This window comes from Dothidotthia symphoricarpi, assembly GCF_010015815.1.
Source record: "Dothidotthia symphoricarpi CBS 119687 unplaced genomic scaffold P153scaffold_29, whole genome shotgun sequence".
NCBI classification, from domain to species: Eukaryota; Fungi; Ascomycota; class Dothideomycetes; order Pleosporales; family Dothidotthiaceae; genus Dothidotthia; species Dothidotthia symphoricarpi.
This window is the reverse complement of record NW_022985036.1, coordinates 11,537-28,507: the sequence shown is the minus strand read 5'-3', so window position 1 is coordinate 28,507 and position 16,971 is coordinate 11,537. Positions and strand designations below refer to the sequence as shown.

Here is a 16,971-nt window from a genome sequence, read left to right as displayed (position 1 = left end):
ATTTATCTCCTTTGATAATTCCTCTTCATACTTGATCTCGGGTCACTCATAACCACGAGTGGTATGGCTACCTACTTAGCCATGATGTACAACATACTTCGCATTGTCAAACTTCTACCCAAAGCAAAACCTTTACATACATGCATAGCTCGTTAACGGCTAACCATGAATATGAGACGCTACGAAATCCCTCTCCTCGCCTCAGTGAAATAAGAAGTCATTGTTGTTCCGTGAATCATCTCAGCTGCCGATATATGCTTTGTTATGGGAAGATGAAGAGGCCTCACTGGTAGGATCTTCAAAGCTTTGGACTGGTGAGACACCACCTTCTGCTCTTGCCGGTTTGGTTGGGTGAGCATTGGTCAACATCCTCAGGCGATTAATTCAACGGAGTCGTTCAATGGCAGCCGTCCCAAATCGCTCGTCTGAGCAGTCATTACAGGCGTTGTTGTAGGATGTTGAGAGTCTGGGGTCGACGTCGAGCTCCCCAAACAGGATTTAGTTCACTACAGTGTGTTTTGTTTCGGGCTCAGCGTGTGTCATCGCGTTGCTCCTTGGCATCTTACTGCGGGTGAATGTGATCGAGATCTTGACCAAGACCTAGTTCGGCTCGGTGTTTGCATACATCCTCGAACACAGCCCCTTTTTCTATACTGTATATGCAGACCGAAAGAACTGTCACATTCTTCCCAACTTTCCAATCTCCGTTGAAATGTGTGATAAGTTCGGAGCTGACGTTCTCTTGCTCATCGAGTTGATACATTTCCCGGTCTACGTTGGCGAGCCAGATGGCAGGTCGGCCGCTGTTGAGCTGTGCGAGATATGACGTGTTTCGAATGTTGTAATTTATCTGCGTAAGAATTGTTGCAACTCATGCCCGAGGGCCGAACTTATCATGTTTGATGAAACTCAGTGTGGTGATGCCGTCGTATTCTAGCACACCACGAAATTTCTCTCGAACCTAATATCACTCGCGACAGTTATAACAACATTGACCTGGTTGTTCTCTTGTACGTCAGCCATGAAGCAGTCTCGGAAAGTATTGAGGCGTATACCAGGGAAAACTCAACACTGCATACCACAGTGTACACCTGTCCTGCTTGAGCTTGGTCTCACTTTGGGCTGGGCAGACATAATGCGTACCATCAGAGTCCGGCTCATTGTCTGTACAAGTCCTTGAACAAAGGCCCCTACTTATCCTGTGTGTTTTCGGTACTAGCGGAACATGATTAGGTCGCGATATAGCTCTGACGGGTCTCTTCCCAAGTCCAACAACAGCACAAGCGAGTCGTGACCAACTACCCCGTCCCCTGTATAAGCTGATGAACGACAGTAAAGCTGTTACTGTTCTTGCTGTTGGCATGTCTCGATTGAAGTGCCCGGGCAGTTTGTGGTTGAGCCCGACGGCAAGATGTAAGAGTTCCGATCCGTATGTTGAATGTCTCCAACAATATCAGCTTGCCTCCTTTTCTCCGCGTCAACTTCAAAGTCATTATGCTTGGAAAAGCTTGGAAACGCACACGGAAATCGCGGAACGTCATAATCGGCTGCTTGGGGTTATCCCCAGGTTGGGAGGACGAGGTACACATCTCAGTGGCTCGATGCATGCGCATGAGACTTGCAAGCTGTCATCAGTGTACTATCTCTTGGGTGATATGGGAATCGCGTAAGAGCTGTTATGGGCCAAGATTGAGAGTGGTATAGCACAACGTATTTGCCTGCTGTGTGTTCGATGAGTTTTTTCTCAAGCCCGATGACGAGAAGGAAGATATAAAAGCAACACAATCCTGAGCCGCGCTGAGTATCTCTGCCTGTACCGAATCTTCATGTCAACATTGGATCACTCATGCTAGAAAGGTTTGGAGGGCCATACACACACCAGGAAGATAGCGAGGCGTGATGATTGCCCGTGTGTAGGTAATCTTCGGCTCAGCGGATCCAATGCGCTCCGATGCTTGTGTGTGGAGTTATCTAGAGAGATTCTGTTGCCAACCAGAGGCGTATGGAAAGCATAAAGAACTGATGATTTGCGTGATATAGGTGAGCTGTCTTGCGTTATGCAGAACGAGTCCCTTCTCAAGCCCACGAACCCCTTTTGCGTCTCAATGTTACTGGCGACATCGCTCTCCCTACGCTTTTCCACGTTAGCCTTGAAATACCTTTCTCTTCGGAACAGGAAGAAGTTCATACATGGAGCATGAGGAATGACATGGCCTGATAACTTCGTGTTAGTAGGTACTCGTAGATGTGATCCGCCCCCAATGCATCGAAGACAGTATATCCTTTCTCGAAATCATAGTAGCGCGGTGATTTTGCGGCGTCTGTGAATGACAGAAGACGCTTGAAATGCCCTGCGTGATGGCGACGCTTTGAATTCGGGCGTGACATATTTCCCGTGGCTGGCAATATATGCACGCGCTTGCGTATTGTGGTGTTAGTTGGACAGATTGGAATAATGTCGATTGGCTCAGGATTAACGGCTAAACGCATTTTTTTGATAGTTTAGTGCTGCTCAGGAGCGGAGGTATTGTCAAGTCAGCTTCTAAGCGCCCGTTGACCTGCATCGACGGTAAGCTTCTCCGTCACTGAACCACGTAGCAGAGCATGCCAAGCGTTACAAGTCCCTCTTCCTACTTCTACGATTATTGAAGCTGCTAATGTGAAGAATGTGAAGAGTAATTAAACTGCAACAACAAGCCTTGACCCAATTCCAATATCCCCCTGCAAAATTGTATGCAGCCGTTGTCCCAGCACCCGCCGTGATAATCCGACGTCGCGTGGACATGCGCACCTGCGAACTTCAGATCAGCCTTCCTAGCTAATGCCATTGCCGTCATTGTACTTATCACGCCAACGCCCCGGCCGTCCGACCAGAAGCCCGTCACCTCAATACACATGTATGTCAAAGGGAGCACGTTTTACTATTACTCTCGCAAAGGAACACACCTACAACTAGCAGCGACTGTAGTACCTTGGTTCTCGCTGTAACTGAACGCATTGTCTTTCTGCACGCATGTGGCAATGCCTCGCGCATGGGTGAGTTCAACTTGTTGACGCAAAAGATTTGACCAAGATTTAGGCCGGCAAATTGAGAACAGCCCCAGGTGTTCCTGTTGAAAATGTCAATTACGTCTGGATAGATGCTGTGGTTTGTAGCGATAGCTGCGTATGTGTCTCTTCTAGCGGTAAAATGTATAGCGCAATTCCCGTCAGGTTGAAAACTTGGTGTCGAGAAGGATAGGTTGTTGGCTGAGTAGTAAAGAAGGTAAACGATTGTTTTCTGCGCACCAGTCGGCATATATGTCCCTTATCCCAGTTAATCATGCTGTAACAGTGACGGAAAAGGTGGCGCCTTGAAACAGAACCAACTTCTTGTACACTGGAAGGGTAGGCATAACTGAATGCGTATAAGCAATCAAGACCGCGATCCCGATGAAAAACTTACAAACACCGAGTTCTAAGCACAGCTCGAGGAAGTGACTCTCCCCTTTCTCTCCGATGACATGCAATAACCTAGCAAGGATAACCACCAAGTCATTTAGGGACTCAAGAAGAAGGGCTGGCACGAGGAGCTAGACATGACGGCAATTAACGAAAAGACCAAGCAGGGGAGATATCAAAACGCGAATGAACCTGCAGAGTCTCTCAGACATAAAGAATCTGTCAATAAAATTGAGAAGGAGATATATGAAATTGCGTCTTAACTCTAACCACGAGCAAATGTTGAAAGGGCGTACAGACCACATGTCAAAGATCAGCAAGGTTTATGTCGATTAAAGAGCAGACCACAAATGGAATTCGATATTACCACAACGATACATAGATAACCAATGATTACATGCCACTGAGACGTCCTTAGAGATGGTCATGTACAGACCAGGTATTATCCCGCAGGCGTCACCAAGGAACCCAAGCAAAGTGACAGGTCTTTGCATAAATTCAGACGTTTTACATCCAACAGGTCACACAGAACAAACCTCAGCTAGGCAGTGACGTGAGACATCAAGGCACCTCGCCGTACTTAAGAGACAGACCACGGCTGTGATCGACACCTGGCTCAAGACAAGCGGCAGTAAAGAGCGATTCTCTTTAATGCCGGCCTTGCTATTCACAAGTACACATCAAAGCTGACGGAACGAGGAATATTAGCTATAGGAGTTAAACAAGTGTAGAAAACCATGGATTAGTGTAATAGACGCAAGTTAAAGCCATGCGGGAGTTCTAGAAATGATCTGCTCAGAGCTTACTACGCTCGCTCAACACAAACAGACCCATGCATAGAACCAAAGAGTCAACCTCCGCGCATTGATGTATCCTCTGAAATGCTCAATCTAATTGCGCAAATCCAAATAATGTGACCTAAAGGGGACTCAGTCACGATAGGGCTGTTCATACTGCTGGCTACAGTCGACCGGATGTGCACTTCTGATAATCATATTAGCTGGTCTGGTTCTGTTACCTATATGGCCGTTACTGGTTTCTCGAAGCTGATGATGGTTCTGCAAGGTCAGCGCTTGTCTCTCGGTTTCAACGTAGCAGTTGGAAACCGTTTGTGAGATTCCATGGTATTCTTTCCAATAAGCGATTACCAGCTACTTTCCGCTAGTGCCAAAATGTAGTCGAACGGAACATACAACGACGCAATGTTGCCACTTCCGATAGACCTTACGGCCTAATTTTTGTGCTCGTTGGTAAAAGCATTGTTGGCGACCTTTGGTATACCTGCAGGCTCCTATAAGACAGCGCCGCTTGCATCGTCAATGAGCAAAGGTCAGATATATCATGCATCTGCTACATAATCACTGTCTTGCGCAGTTTGTGTACCTCATTGAACTGAACACGATCGCGCACTCAGGATTTTGAACAGCAATTGCCAACCACAGCCAGCGAGGTTCGGATACTACGAGTTTTGTGCGAGGGCCGTACCCAAAAACCACCACATTGTTACACTGTTGAACGCGTCGTGATATCTGTTGGTGTCGTGCTCTCCTTCCGATGGAAACATGACATTGGCGCCGTAGAATTCGTCAACGCAATCTCAGTCCTGGAAGGTCGTGACAACTTGCACAATTGATCCCCAGCTTGAGATGAGGGGAAGGTTTCGCTAACTCGCTTCTACACACAGGTACAGGGCACAGATGCGTGCATCCAAGGCCCGAGAAAGTACGCGATAAGATGCAAGACTATCGTTGTAATGATCAACATAAACGGAATCATCCGCAGAAGTGTCGAGAAGAGGTAAGAAGTGCAAGCCGAGGGGCTTGTAGATAGCATGGCTATGTTCTTTAAGGATTCCCTTCGAGATATCGGTTACAGTTGTCTGAAATCTTTCGCTGGTCCCACGCGAGACGAGGAAGCTATGTTCAATGAAATTGGCCACATGTGAGATTGTGCTACAAACACTCTCGTTAGGTAGTCCGGTTGTATTGGGCGTCTGACGTCGAGAGTTACTGGAAAGCGGGTTGGAGTTGTTATGTTTTGTTGATGGCACGGGTGCTTAGCTAAGGATGAGGATTTTGATTCAAAAATGGAAGCGGAGAGCGGGTGCGCAATATGTGTTGACAGATTGGAATTAACAATCGTGATGTGGTAGATATGTGCAACCGGAAGTTCTGTTTGGCACCGCAAGGTGTAGTCAAGACTGGAAGGTATGGTTGTAAAGGCAAAGAGGTGGTTGGAGCTCAAGCGTGAAGCTGGAACTCAAGGTGTAATCGTGATTGCAAAGACATAGTTGTGACAAAATGATATGATGCCGCTTATGGTACACGATGCAGCCTCAAGCTGGTTAGTGACAAACACCGTTGACCGATGGATACTGCAGGCGCCCAAGTGGATGACTACTGCGCAGTGCCCAGGACTTCACTCAGGTGAGACACGACTGGCACGCGCCCGTAGAGTGTTACCTCGAGGCGCAATTAAAGAAGATGGGTGTACCTCACGGTCCTGTCAGGCAGAAGTCAATGTACGCGAAGGATATTTGTGGCGAGGCTTTGTGCGTGGAAGACAAGTGAGTGGCGCGACAGACTTTGAATAAGTCAATCAGGTTGCGCTATCGTTATAAATGGCGCAAGCTACATTGAAGCTAAGCAGCGCGCTGTACAAGCACCGAAATCATTGTGACGTGCTTTTGTACCAGTGTGCTCACATATATACGCCGAACTTGTCTTGCTTGTTGTATGTGTATATCGGTCTGGGTTATCGTCACTACTGAGAATTGCACTTTGAAATCTTGACACGCAGTTAACATAATAGATCCAGTATTTACAGTAAGCAGCATCTGTACCTTGGGCTAGTTATCTCTCTTCAAGGTATTGCATCAATGCTAGGAGGTTCTACGGTATTGCAAGACTTCGGTGCAAGCGTCACTCGTGTAGAAACTGCGATGACAGACGGCGACCAATGAGTTTCAGTGGAGGATCGTCGCATGACTCAAGTAGCGCCCGTTGCCAAGACGGGCCGGCGCGGACATAGCTGCGGGGCTATCGTCGGCATTATCCGGTAGCGTGCAGCCATTCGCGAGCATGATAATTCGGCAGACGTAAGAGGAAGTACTAAGTATATTGAAGAGATTCGCGAGCATTGAAGGCGTTGACATATCTTTGCGTTGTAACAACCCTAGTTGAAGTTAGAACAGCGCGTGATCGTTTCGCCTACGCAACTCCGTGGTCTAGTGATATCTAGTAATAGCGCTTCAGTTTTTAGAGGAGCACTTTACAAAGCATTTAACTAATAGTTATAGATGGACCGTGCCGCTACAGTGTACAAAACTAGCTGCTTTTGCTTCTTAACCTTTGTTCGATTACATTAGAAATTCGCTTCCCTCGGTTGCTGTTAATTGCTGCCCGGTTACTAACAAACCACCCGAGTGGTGCATGATCTGTGTCTTGTCCAGAAGTATTTGCTATGTGGTGAAGCTAGTGCGATGGACAAGATGCGTTATGGGAGTATGCATGCTGATTGAGATGGGAGGGAACGACGGTAGCCGAGTAAGTGATCAAAACGTCTAGCTGAACGAGGGCTGGAACGTTAAAGGCTGAGTAAGAGTCACGCTCGTTGGGTTGAAGTGGCAATGGTAGTGAGATAAAGGGGTTTACTTCTAGTACTTGAAAGGAAAGAAGCACTATGCAACAGATGACTGTATGTGCACTTCTGCCTTTCTTACCATCCTTAGACTAACTTTACTTATAGTCTGATTTGAAGACAGTAAGCAGCGCATCGCTCTCTGGAGTTAATGCCTTTCCTTTGTAATGCATTTCGTCTGACGAACACGACGCTACTAGCGAGATTAACTCGTTAGGACCTCAGCTAAATATAAGTATGACAGGCTTGAAGGAACTACTACATATCGCAAAACAGCTTAAATGTATTGTTTGTCCGTCCTAACTCCAGCCTTTAACTTACCTCCCAGATCGTAACAAGACCTAACTTTGCTACGCTGGGTGGCTGCCGACTACTGCAACGCTTGAAAACTATTTTGAGGTAGAGTCTCTTCGTGAAGTTTGGCGCGCTTATCTTAACGATGGTCTAAGATGGGGATATCTGTATTGTGAATTTAAGCGCGAATTGTTTGAGGTGCGACGAACGATTTTGGAGTCGTAGCCGGATTGCGTTGCCGAAGTATGCCGAAGTGCCTTTGTATTCTTAGTCCTCGTGAACGATATACATATTGTCTTTTCTAGTTTCTTGACATGAACCGCTTTTTACTGATTGAGATAGAACAAAGAATATACTGCCTGATAACTTTATCTCTATGCACGTTTCTTTGAGGATGCATATTGAATTGCTAATATTACGGAGAGGCTAACTTCTTGGTGATTATCCATGGACACATGACACAGAATCGAGAAAACTGAGACTCTGAATACAGAACAGGAAACAAACATGGCGTAGTACAAGAGCCACTTTTATAAGCTAGCCTGTTGATCTTACCACATGATTATTTTCCTATCTCGAGATTCAAGATTGATGCAGGATATTTGTAAACTGAAATGGATCTTAGCCAATACATGCTTGCTCTGACGTTAACGCCCGATTAAAGTTATTACCAAAACCCGAAGTGAAGCCCGAATATGCATCCAATAAAGCCGTTGCTTATGCGCGTCTCTTAGTAATAATATGTTGCTGTGTACAATTACCTGCACTTACACAGAAATGTAAAAATCTCGACACGCCTTCTACGCCCAGGCCCTCGGTAGACATTAATGATAAACGAGCAAGTAATTCTTTTGTTGAGCATATTGATAATTCTTTGGATTGTTTAGTTATTGTACAGATGCAAAGACTAGTACCGTAGATTATTCCACTGCCTCCGAGTGCTATTAAGGAGGAGCGTGGCGAGCAGATTGACTCGAGGTTTCTGGGATTGGTACAGGACTATAACTTCGATGTTTGAGATCCTGTCCAAGAACAAGTAACCTCTTCTGCAATCTTTTGAATTAACTGCCTTGACTAGTTATTTTGGAATAGCTCGTTATTGCCGATCTCGGCAGTTCCTAGACTGACATGATTTGGCTTGATATATTGTTCGATTCACAAGTCCATCGCGGTGCTAAACACGTCCTACACAGTTGAAAGTTATCCTTCCAATTACAAAGCCGTGATGGTAGCTATATTCACTGCTATAGTACTTTCTGGAACGTTTTTGCTTACACCATGACGTGATTCCGGACGAGACCTACTTACAGCAGTGTATAACATTGCTTGCAGCTTAGAAATATATATTTGCATCCTCGGTATCCCAGAGGATTTCTGATGCTGCTACAGGTAGTCACACTATCGTATGTGATGGTAGTTTCCAAAATGCCCCAACATTGTGGCAATGCAAATTGCAGAAGTGGAAGGCGTTTCTCACTATCTGTTCGTTTCTTGAAAACTGACGTTCCCTACAATAGGTCTGTCTTTCCTATACTCCGAGTCTGTAGCAGCTGTGTGGCTAACCATTATTTTTGCAACATGATACGGCCACTTATATTCCTTATTCCATGACTCGATCGATACGTGAAACTCGAGAATTTTCTAGTTATGTCATCCTCCGGGTGTTTGCTCCATGGGAGCCTCAAAGACCGGAGTTTTATTCGTTCTTCGGGCTTTTAACTTTGTGGCTTTCGTTACCTCATCTTTACTCTGGCACAAGCTTGGAAAGTCACCGCTATGTATGCCCCATCACCCACAGTATCCTTGAACGCAACGACATGTGGCTAGACCCGTTTCTCTGCTCGATCTCTCGAAACACAAAAACACATATTCATGTCCACCAATCTAGTCTGATTGATTAAGAACTCGAAACTGCACCCTATGTTAGTTACTCTGTTTCGGCTTTTAAAAGCGTTACATCTACACCCTATATCCTTCTTGAAGTTTTACGAAGAGAGAGCACACGAGTACTTCCCAGAATTATCTACACAGAATGAACCTCGAGAAGTAAAACTTTTCAAGGTATGTTAACTGTTCAAGATACTACTTCCGGAAGTACATGTCCACGTTTTCTTCCATTCTCAACAGCAACAAAATCTTGGAAATGTGGATCAACACCGACGCTCCCGAATTGAATCCCAAAAACTACATCTACTCAAGCACACTGCTAGGATAGAACCTGTGTGCGTCCTGGCAGTGTGTGCACATGCATGCTGTACTAGATCCGCGAAACGAATATCTCCTGCCCAAACTTCTGTAAAGCTACAATCAATCGATTCCAATTAGTGGTCAGCCATCCTTTCAAAAGTGGCCGCTGTTTCCGATGCTTCCAAAAACCCAACCATGCTATATCTATGGCCTGCTGCTTTCACAAACAGGTCCTTGCAAATATCATTCAACCTATTCAAAACATCAAGATCGTCCTTGAATAGAGGCTTCGTTATTCCAAAAAATACTCTATCTCTAAATTCAAAATCCTATAATACGCATGTCTAATGTGCAAAAGTTCGAGTTCGCCGAACATGTGTGCTTATTCTCTCCGTTTGAAAAAACACGCCGTTGCAGCTCATGAGGCTGTCCGCTCCTTCTTTTTAAAAAGCCCGAGGTTAAACATCATGGTCTATCCTGTGCTCTCATTAACCAAAAAGTAGAAGGAACAGGTCATGGCCTTTTCCGCCCTCACTTATCCACATATTCTCTTTCCAAAAGATCTACTTGCTCAACTGATGGTCTTCTCGGCTCAATTCCTTTCAAAAGATCTTGCTCTCATTCTTATGGTCTTCTCCGTTGAAATCATCAATGGCATCCTGCTCGCTTTTCAAACCCTCAATAACGCTCTACTCCAATCTTCAAAATACCAATGTTCTAACAGAATATGAGACGCTCGCTCTCTTCAAACCATAAGTACCCAACAGATAGGATAGTCCGGTCTCTTGTTCTCGGTCTCAAAATCATCGCCGCCGGCCTTATGCTTTCTCCGGAGCCTTCTTCTACCTCCAGTATACGTGGCTTTGTCTATGTTGTTGTTTTCGAAAACCGAAAAAGATCTGCTCATGCTATTCTCCCCTCTCATAGTTCTTAGGAAAGATTGCCGCCAAGGACATGTTCTTTTTCGTTTGGTGTTTCAAAAGGCTTGTGCACATCGTTCATGGTGTTTTCGGTTGTTTGAAGAAGAAGCCGGGACATCCCTCAAAGGAAAGGACATGAAAACATGTAAGCCAAAAGTATGTTCACGGGCTGCACAAGTTTTCAACCAAGAGTTTGATTTCAGCTGGTTGCCCCCACCGCCTCCGAAAATATGAAATACATGTATTCCATTCTCGACCAATCACATGTCGAGTTTCTCCGACCTCCGAGATGCACCAGTTCCGTAGTTACTGGCATTGATGAACCGCCGAAGAGCTCGCAGCCAGTCCAGTCGTTGCCTTTTCGCCGCAGCATACATCGCTGAACCCGCTTTTGCTGCCATACCATAGAGCATCGAAAACGCCGAAAACGCCGAAAGCAGGAACATCCGCCATTCCATCCACGATGGCATGCCAATGAACGTTGCCTTTCCACCGGGAGCACTGCAGAGTCCGTAGCCAATCCCATGCCATAAGCTCCGAAACAGACGCGAGCAGCTTTTATCCATCAACCTCCGACGCCAATCACGACTTGTGTCCAATCGCAGACCCGCGCTCATCGCGCGCGAAGCCGTCCTCGTCCACTACCGCGGGATCTGCCACACCTCCAGTCACGCCATCGTGCAGGGACGAAGTCCTCACTGCGGTGTATGCCAGCTCTCCTCCATCAACCTTGAGATCGAGCGAATGCGAGGTCTCCACCGCCGAATCACGTCGTTTGGCGACGACCATGTATAGCACTCCTTCGTCGAGGTCGGTGTGGGAGGTGACAATTTTGGGCGCAAATGTACATGTCGCGGGCCTCGCGAGCGTCGTGTGAATCCTCGCGGGCGGATCGTTCTCGGCCAGGCGGTGCAAGTCAGTAGCGACGCGGTGGCTCCGGCGAATTGCGGGAAGTGCGGGGGACGACATGACTGGGAGAGCGGTTAGAATTGAAGAGCTGGTCGTAGGTAGTTAGCGTTCTGCGCACGCAACGTTGGCAGCGGCAGCGGCATTGGCTTACATGCTGAGTTGGGTGTCCGACCTGCGTCGTACAATCGTTTGTCGTGCAAGGGTGGGAAAAAAGCGCTCGTGATTAACGGTCGTGGATGGTAATGCGGGGAGCGCTGCGAGTCTGGAGAGCAACTGGAAAGCGTGTTGGTATCGAGCGCAACGGCAGGGTAGTCGCAGATGCAGTACTGGTCGCGGTGAGCACGGAGTGTCGGCGTGTCGAGGTTCGTATCACGCTCACCTTCACCAACGCTTTGCTTGGCGAGGCTCACCATCGTCGTTCCCAACCCTGTGGACTTCCTGAGACGGCGCATCATGTCGTGAGAAAATCTGGCTCGACTTGTCTCCTATACAAGCTTGGGACCTCTGCCACGCCATCTTCAGCCAGGGCGTGAAGCCCAGATGCCGACGATGACGGGGTCCGTTCACCGATCTTTTCCATCTTCACCATGACTTGTTCTCTTCGCCATTAGGATGGATCGTTTTATCACATCGAAGCCTTTCGTAGCGTGTTGCACGCTTTGTCGCGTAGGTTCCGCTTGTCGTGGTGCCGGTCGGTGCATCAGCGGTGATGCTGAGGAGGTACTTGAGGCGACTGTAGAAAACGTCAATACTTCATCATGGTAGAACGTGGTTGCCGTCTCTTCATTCTCCATCGCAACTCCTCCCTGTCAGCCTCGGTACGCCGCATCGTCGCAGTTTGCTTACAAAACGCCCCGCCACATTGATCCCTCTCCTCAGTAGAGTCCCACAATTGTGACGTTGTTCGCTCGTGGCAATGCCGATTGATGCATTGGTGGTGATGGTTGAGGAGGTACCCGAATGAAATATACCGGAGATATTGACGCACCATCCGTTGGAGGCTTCAGCCGCCTTTCCGTTCTTTCAACGTCATGTGAATGTATTTTCCCGGTTGAACACGCCACGTTGATGCAGTACGCCGGCGGAACGCTCCGCCGCGACGATTTCCATTCCGTGCAGCCTCCCCCACTTCACTGAATCCTTGTTCGTTTGCCTCGTGATGGTGAGAAGCGCATCGGCGGTAATGCCGGAGGTGTGGCTCGAGGCAATAGCCCAAAGCGCGGCGTCTTGTCAAGCCCACCACGCATGGAACAGCCCTTGATATCTCACAGTCGCATCCACCCGTTCGCAGTAAGAGTCATCCATCTCTGTCTTTACCACAACGACCTCCACAGGCATGGCGCATTCCATGTCGTCGCAGTATGTCTTGTGCATCGTTCCGCTGCATGCATTTCCTTACCCTGTGACAGCCCACTTCCCCGAGTCGGTGTTCACTTTTGGCAAGGCTGTTTAATAGTCGTCGCAGTGCTGGTGGACGGGCTGGCAGAGGTGCTGCGATGGACGACGGTGAAGCATGATTGGCTGGGGAAACAATGTAGAGTACAACGATGGGGCCGGCGGAGGTCTGCCCAAGCGTGTAATGGTGCGTCACGATGTGTCCATTGGTTGGTAGGTCGTAATGGCCCACGTCCTTCTGGAGCACCACCGCTGCCTGTTCGGCGTCAACACGCTGCGTCAATGCATTGATGTTTGCTCTGGAAAGCGTCAAGATTCGCCCGTATTCATGTTCGCTCATCTCGCGCTAACGGCGAGTGTGGGGGCGGAAATGCTGGTGAAGTCCGAGTTGAGTGTGCACACCATAATGTTGAGGCCAACCCTCAAGCACAGATGTGCCTCTTCTTTAGACAGCTGTGACCGCCCATCTCCTCCCTCATCATCACGACACCACCTTGTCGCGGTATCCATGTGGGACGCTCCGCGGCGTTACAGCATCGTCGTACTGCTGTGCTCTTGTCCATCGGTTGCGGCGCTGGTGGGTGTGTTTAAGACCATTCTTCCCTGACTTGCGACACCGAAGTGATTCTTCACTGTCTCTACGCCAATGTATCCTTGCCCGCTAGACGTGGCGCCGGGATGCAAATCGGTGACGATGCTGATAGGCTAGGTCACTGCGACTCCCGAAGACGTCGATGTAACAGACCGGCCGTTGAGTTGTGGGCCCAGTAGTGTCTGATGGTGTGCATCTTCGCAGTGATGCCACCCGCCCGAGGTAAACGCGCAGAGGAAGGAAGTACGCCTAGCTAATTCCACATTCAAGTATCTACTGCGCCGTTGTTGTAATCGTCCCCAGCAGTGGTTTGCTCGCGTACATGCCCCGTGCAATAACATTCAAGTGAGGGGGCTTCCGGTAAGGGCATAGACAGCGACATTCCAGCTGCAGAAGCGGTTGCAGTGGGTTGCACATGCAAGCGTCGTTTGATCTGCGCTTACGACCGTTCTCTGCCGCCGATAATTTGGGCTTGTTTTGGGTACAATGCGGGCGTTCGTTCGACGGGGCTCCCGGTGGAGGCTTGCGCGGTAGCATCTCAACTGTGGGTGCTGTTGCGGTAGGTGTTGCGATAGTTGTGGGCGTTGTGATAGCGATAAGCGCGTTAGGAGCGACGATGGAGATACCCGAGGCGACTTCTAGAGAAGGTTGACGCTTCATGCCAGCTACCCAAGGAAGCATCCAATGAGCCATTCTTATGACTATCACCGGCTGTGCGGCGATTAATACTCCCTCCAGGCATGTTTCCGGCCACCAGCATCTTCGAATGCCCGTGTTCCTATTCGCCCACCTCATGATGACAGTGAGCGTGTTAGCAGCGATGTTGACTGTGTTGTTGTTCGGTCGTCGCGACGCTGACAGACATGGTGTCGGTAGTGCCGGAGATGCCCAAGGCAACTGCAGAAGACGTCATCGATCCATCCTCCCAATCCGCGTGCTGATCGTCGGCATCCATGTGGGCATCGCGTGAGGGCTTTCGATCGAGTCTGCTCCCGGCGGAGACTTGCGTAGCGACGTGTCAGCGGCAATACTGTCGCGATCGTAGGTGAGGCTGCACTTGCAGCACCTGGTATGGGAGCTGGAGAAACTTCGGTCATGGCGGGGGCTCTGGGCCGAGCGTCGTAATGCGACGAAAATGAGGCCGTGGCCTGTTGGGTCGTGTCGACAGGGTGTGCGCAACGCCCTTGTCGAGTTGGTGAGTGCAGTCGTGGGAAGTTGGCGGACCCCGCATTAGCGAACAGAAGCTTTGCAGGTGCGAATAGCGCGTAATCTGGAAGGTCGGCGGTCGAGACACGGCTCTGAATTCAGGCTCGGTGTCGTGACAAAGTGGGTGGGAAATGGGCGACTCCAACGTGAGGCTGACGCTACTGTGAGCGCCCGTGCTGCCAAGTCGAGACATCACTCGAACTGACTCCGCGCTCAACATCTTTGCACATATGCATGACGGTGGTGAAATACAAAGTTAAGCAAGCAAATTATATCATTCTTATGTTGAATTGCCTCCTTTACACAACTTTGTTTTCCCTTCTACTGCCGAGTTACTATGTACATGCCCATCCCCTGACTCCACACACCCTCAACTCACTGCTTAACACCAAAATCGCAAAACTGCCCGCCCCGCATCCCACCCCTCCTGAAACACAGATTACTCGGTTGTTCCGCCAAGTTGATCTGCAACTTCCTAGCTCGGTAGTTGTTTAAGTTGAACCGAAGAAACGACATTTTGGAGAGAAAAATGTTTGAGAAAGAAGGAAGAGTACATAAAAGATTAACAGTAAGTTTTTGGAGAACTCCTCCTTAGTAGAGGTGTAGTAAGTGTCACTGGTTACCGATTCTCGTGTTTTGGGAATGGATCCGGAGGTTGACACGGCTAGATAAGGACTTATATGCGCTAACCTGCTTCTTGAAGGAAACTACAATATAACAGCAGTAGTAATCTTTTTTCAAGACAGGCACACTATGTGAATTTCAAAAACCCATTTAGGAGGAAGAAGAAAACTATAACGTTGGGATGGGTATTTTTTAATTTAAGGAGGATGAGTTATACCGGTTCAAGTCCAAAGGCTCGAACTCGAGAAGCGTACGGCAGATTTTTATCGTTCGGGCCCTGGCGAGGCTCCGAAGGTCTAGTCGAAGCTGTTTGCGGATCTAGAGGCTGGTATAGCCAGGTAAGGACTTATATAAGCCAAGTGCCGGTTTAGTTAAGACAGTTCGAGCTCTAGAAACAGGTAGTAATCTATTAGACTACCTTTGCTGTAAGGTAAGGAAAGGGCAGCACTTCTAGAGCAGTTTTAGTTATAATAGTATAGAACTCTAAGCTTCTTTTTTAGGTTTAGAGTAACGCTAGTAAAACTTTACCTTAATTTAAGCTTAGCACAGCTAACTAATCTAGTAAGCTAAAGTCTATATAAAATTTAGTTAGAACTTATAGAAATACTAATATAATATAGTTTAATTATATTTATACTCTTATATATTATTTATTACTAGAATTCTTAGGATATATAATATTAGTTATTATATAAAACTACTTTTCTACTTTTTATAAACTATTTTTATTATTACAATATAACTATGTAAGTAGTATAACTTAGTTAAAGTTTTAGTATTTTTTTTAAAGTATACCTAATATCTTAACTTTTAATAAATATAGATTATATTATATATCTTATTAATATAGTATATAGCTTTAAGAATTAAAATAAACTTAAACTATACTAAGTTTTTTCTTCTAAATCTAGTTTTTTACTAAGTTTTAGTCTATTCTTATACTAATATCCTTAGTATATAGTAGTAATTAAGTTTTTTTCTAGAAGATAATTAGTCTTAAAATAGTAGTATTATTAGGCTAGAAGTAAATAAAGATTAAATATATTTTTATATTAACTTATAATAAACTAAATTTACTTATTACTCTAGAATCTTAGCTAAACTCTATATACTACCTAGATTTTCTTAACTTATTTAGCGTAAAGATATAACTAGTAAACTAAAATAGAATTTATAAATAGTTTATTATAAGTAATATAACTAGTTTAAGTATAGTTACTTATACCTAATAAAAGGCTAATTCTTAATATATAACTATAAGAAATATAGGTTATATTAAGTATATAACTACTTAGTTTTATAGTAGTTTCTTTATCTATAATATATAAACTAAGATATAATATAGTTACTTAAGATTAATAGTAAAGGTTTTATTAAAATAACCTCTTACTAATAGAGTTTTTTATAATAATCTATAGAGGTATATAGCTATAACCTATAGATAGTTAAAAAGCTTTTAAAGTAAGTAAAATCTTTTATAAGTAAGTAGAGTTTATACTTTATTAATAATAAAAAACTTATAAGGTTTAATATATCTAATTTCTACTATTTTAACTAGAATAACTAGCTACCTTTAGAAATCTATATATATTGGGATTAGGGATTTCGGTTTAAAATCCTTATAGAATAAGTACATACATAATGCATATTACTAGTACGAAATTTAAAAGTTAAGATACAAAAGTCTACTTTTAACTAGGCAAAATTCAAAAGTTAAGATACAAAAGTCTACTTCTAACCTAGTAAAATTTAAAAGTTAAGATA

At 46.0% G+C, this 16,971-nt stretch overlaps 5 protein-coding genes across 5 annotated transcripts in view; 1 reads left to right on the top strand and 4 right to left on the bottom strand.

Annotated features, from left to right (window-relative positions):
- Nucleotides 1–1,298: 1,298 nt before the first annotated feature.
- Nucleotides 1,299–2,490, bottom strand: P153DRAFT_391397 (uncharacterized protein; the record flags this gene model as incomplete). The annotated part of the gene is made up of 3 exons (XM_033671057.1): nt 1,299–1,617; nt 2,091–2,134; nt 2,191–2,490. 3 exons carry the CDS (start codon nt 2,488–2,490, stop codon nt 1,299–1,301), a joined length of 663 nt encoding a protein of 220 aa, XP_033517960.1.
- Nucleotides 2,491–5,104: 2,614 nt separating this feature from the next.
- P153DRAFT_303608 (uncharacterized protein) lies at nt 5,105–5,416 on the bottom strand (the record flags this gene model as incomplete). The annotated part of the gene is made up of 1 exon (XM_033664528.1): nt 5,105–5,416. A coding segment is annotated over one exon (312 nt), but the record flags the coding sequence as incomplete, so codon positions are not given.
- Nucleotides 5,417–10,681: 5,265 nt separating this feature from the next.
- On the bottom strand, nt 10,682–12,300 carry P153DRAFT_371547 (uncharacterized protein). The gene is made up of 3 exons (XM_033669281.1): nt 11,770–12,300; nt 11,542–11,716; nt 10,682–11,478 (listed from the first exon to the last, which is right to left on the bottom strand). The coding sequence occupies exons 1-3, from the start codon at nt 11,840–11,842 to the stop codon at nt 11,064–11,066; spliced, it is 663 nt and encodes a 220-aa protein (XP_033517958.1). The 5' UTR covers nt 11,843–12,300; the 3' UTR covers nt 10,682–11,063.
- Nucleotides 12,301–12,635: 335 nt separating this feature from the next.
- Nucleotides 12,636–13,521, top strand: P153DRAFT_148886 (uncharacterized protein). The gene is made up of 2 exons (XM_033662187.1): nt 12,636–12,680; nt 12,800–13,521. The coding sequence occupies exon 2, from the start codon at nt 13,009–13,011 to the stop codon at nt 13,390–13,392; it is 384 nt and encodes a 127-aa protein (XP_033517957.1). The 5' UTR covers nt 12,636–12,680; nt 12,800–13,008; the 3' UTR covers nt 13,393–13,521.
- A 121-nt stretch (nt 13,522–13,642) lies between these two features.
- P153DRAFT_401812 (uncharacterized protein) overlaps nt 13,643–16,971 on the bottom strand; it is a gene marked incomplete at both ends in the record, with an annotated part of 5,703 nt that continues 2,374 nt past the window's right edge. The window contains 4 exons of the mRNA XM_033671943.1: nt 13,643–13,764; nt 13,821–14,155; nt 14,241–14,379; nt 14,435–14,525. Coding sequence (XP_033517956.1) covers nt 13,643–13,764; nt 13,821–14,155; nt 14,241–14,379; nt 14,435–14,525 — 687 coding nt within the window. The remainder of the gene's footprint in view (nt 13,765–13,820; nt 14,156–14,240; nt 14,380–14,434; nt 14,526–16,971) is intronic.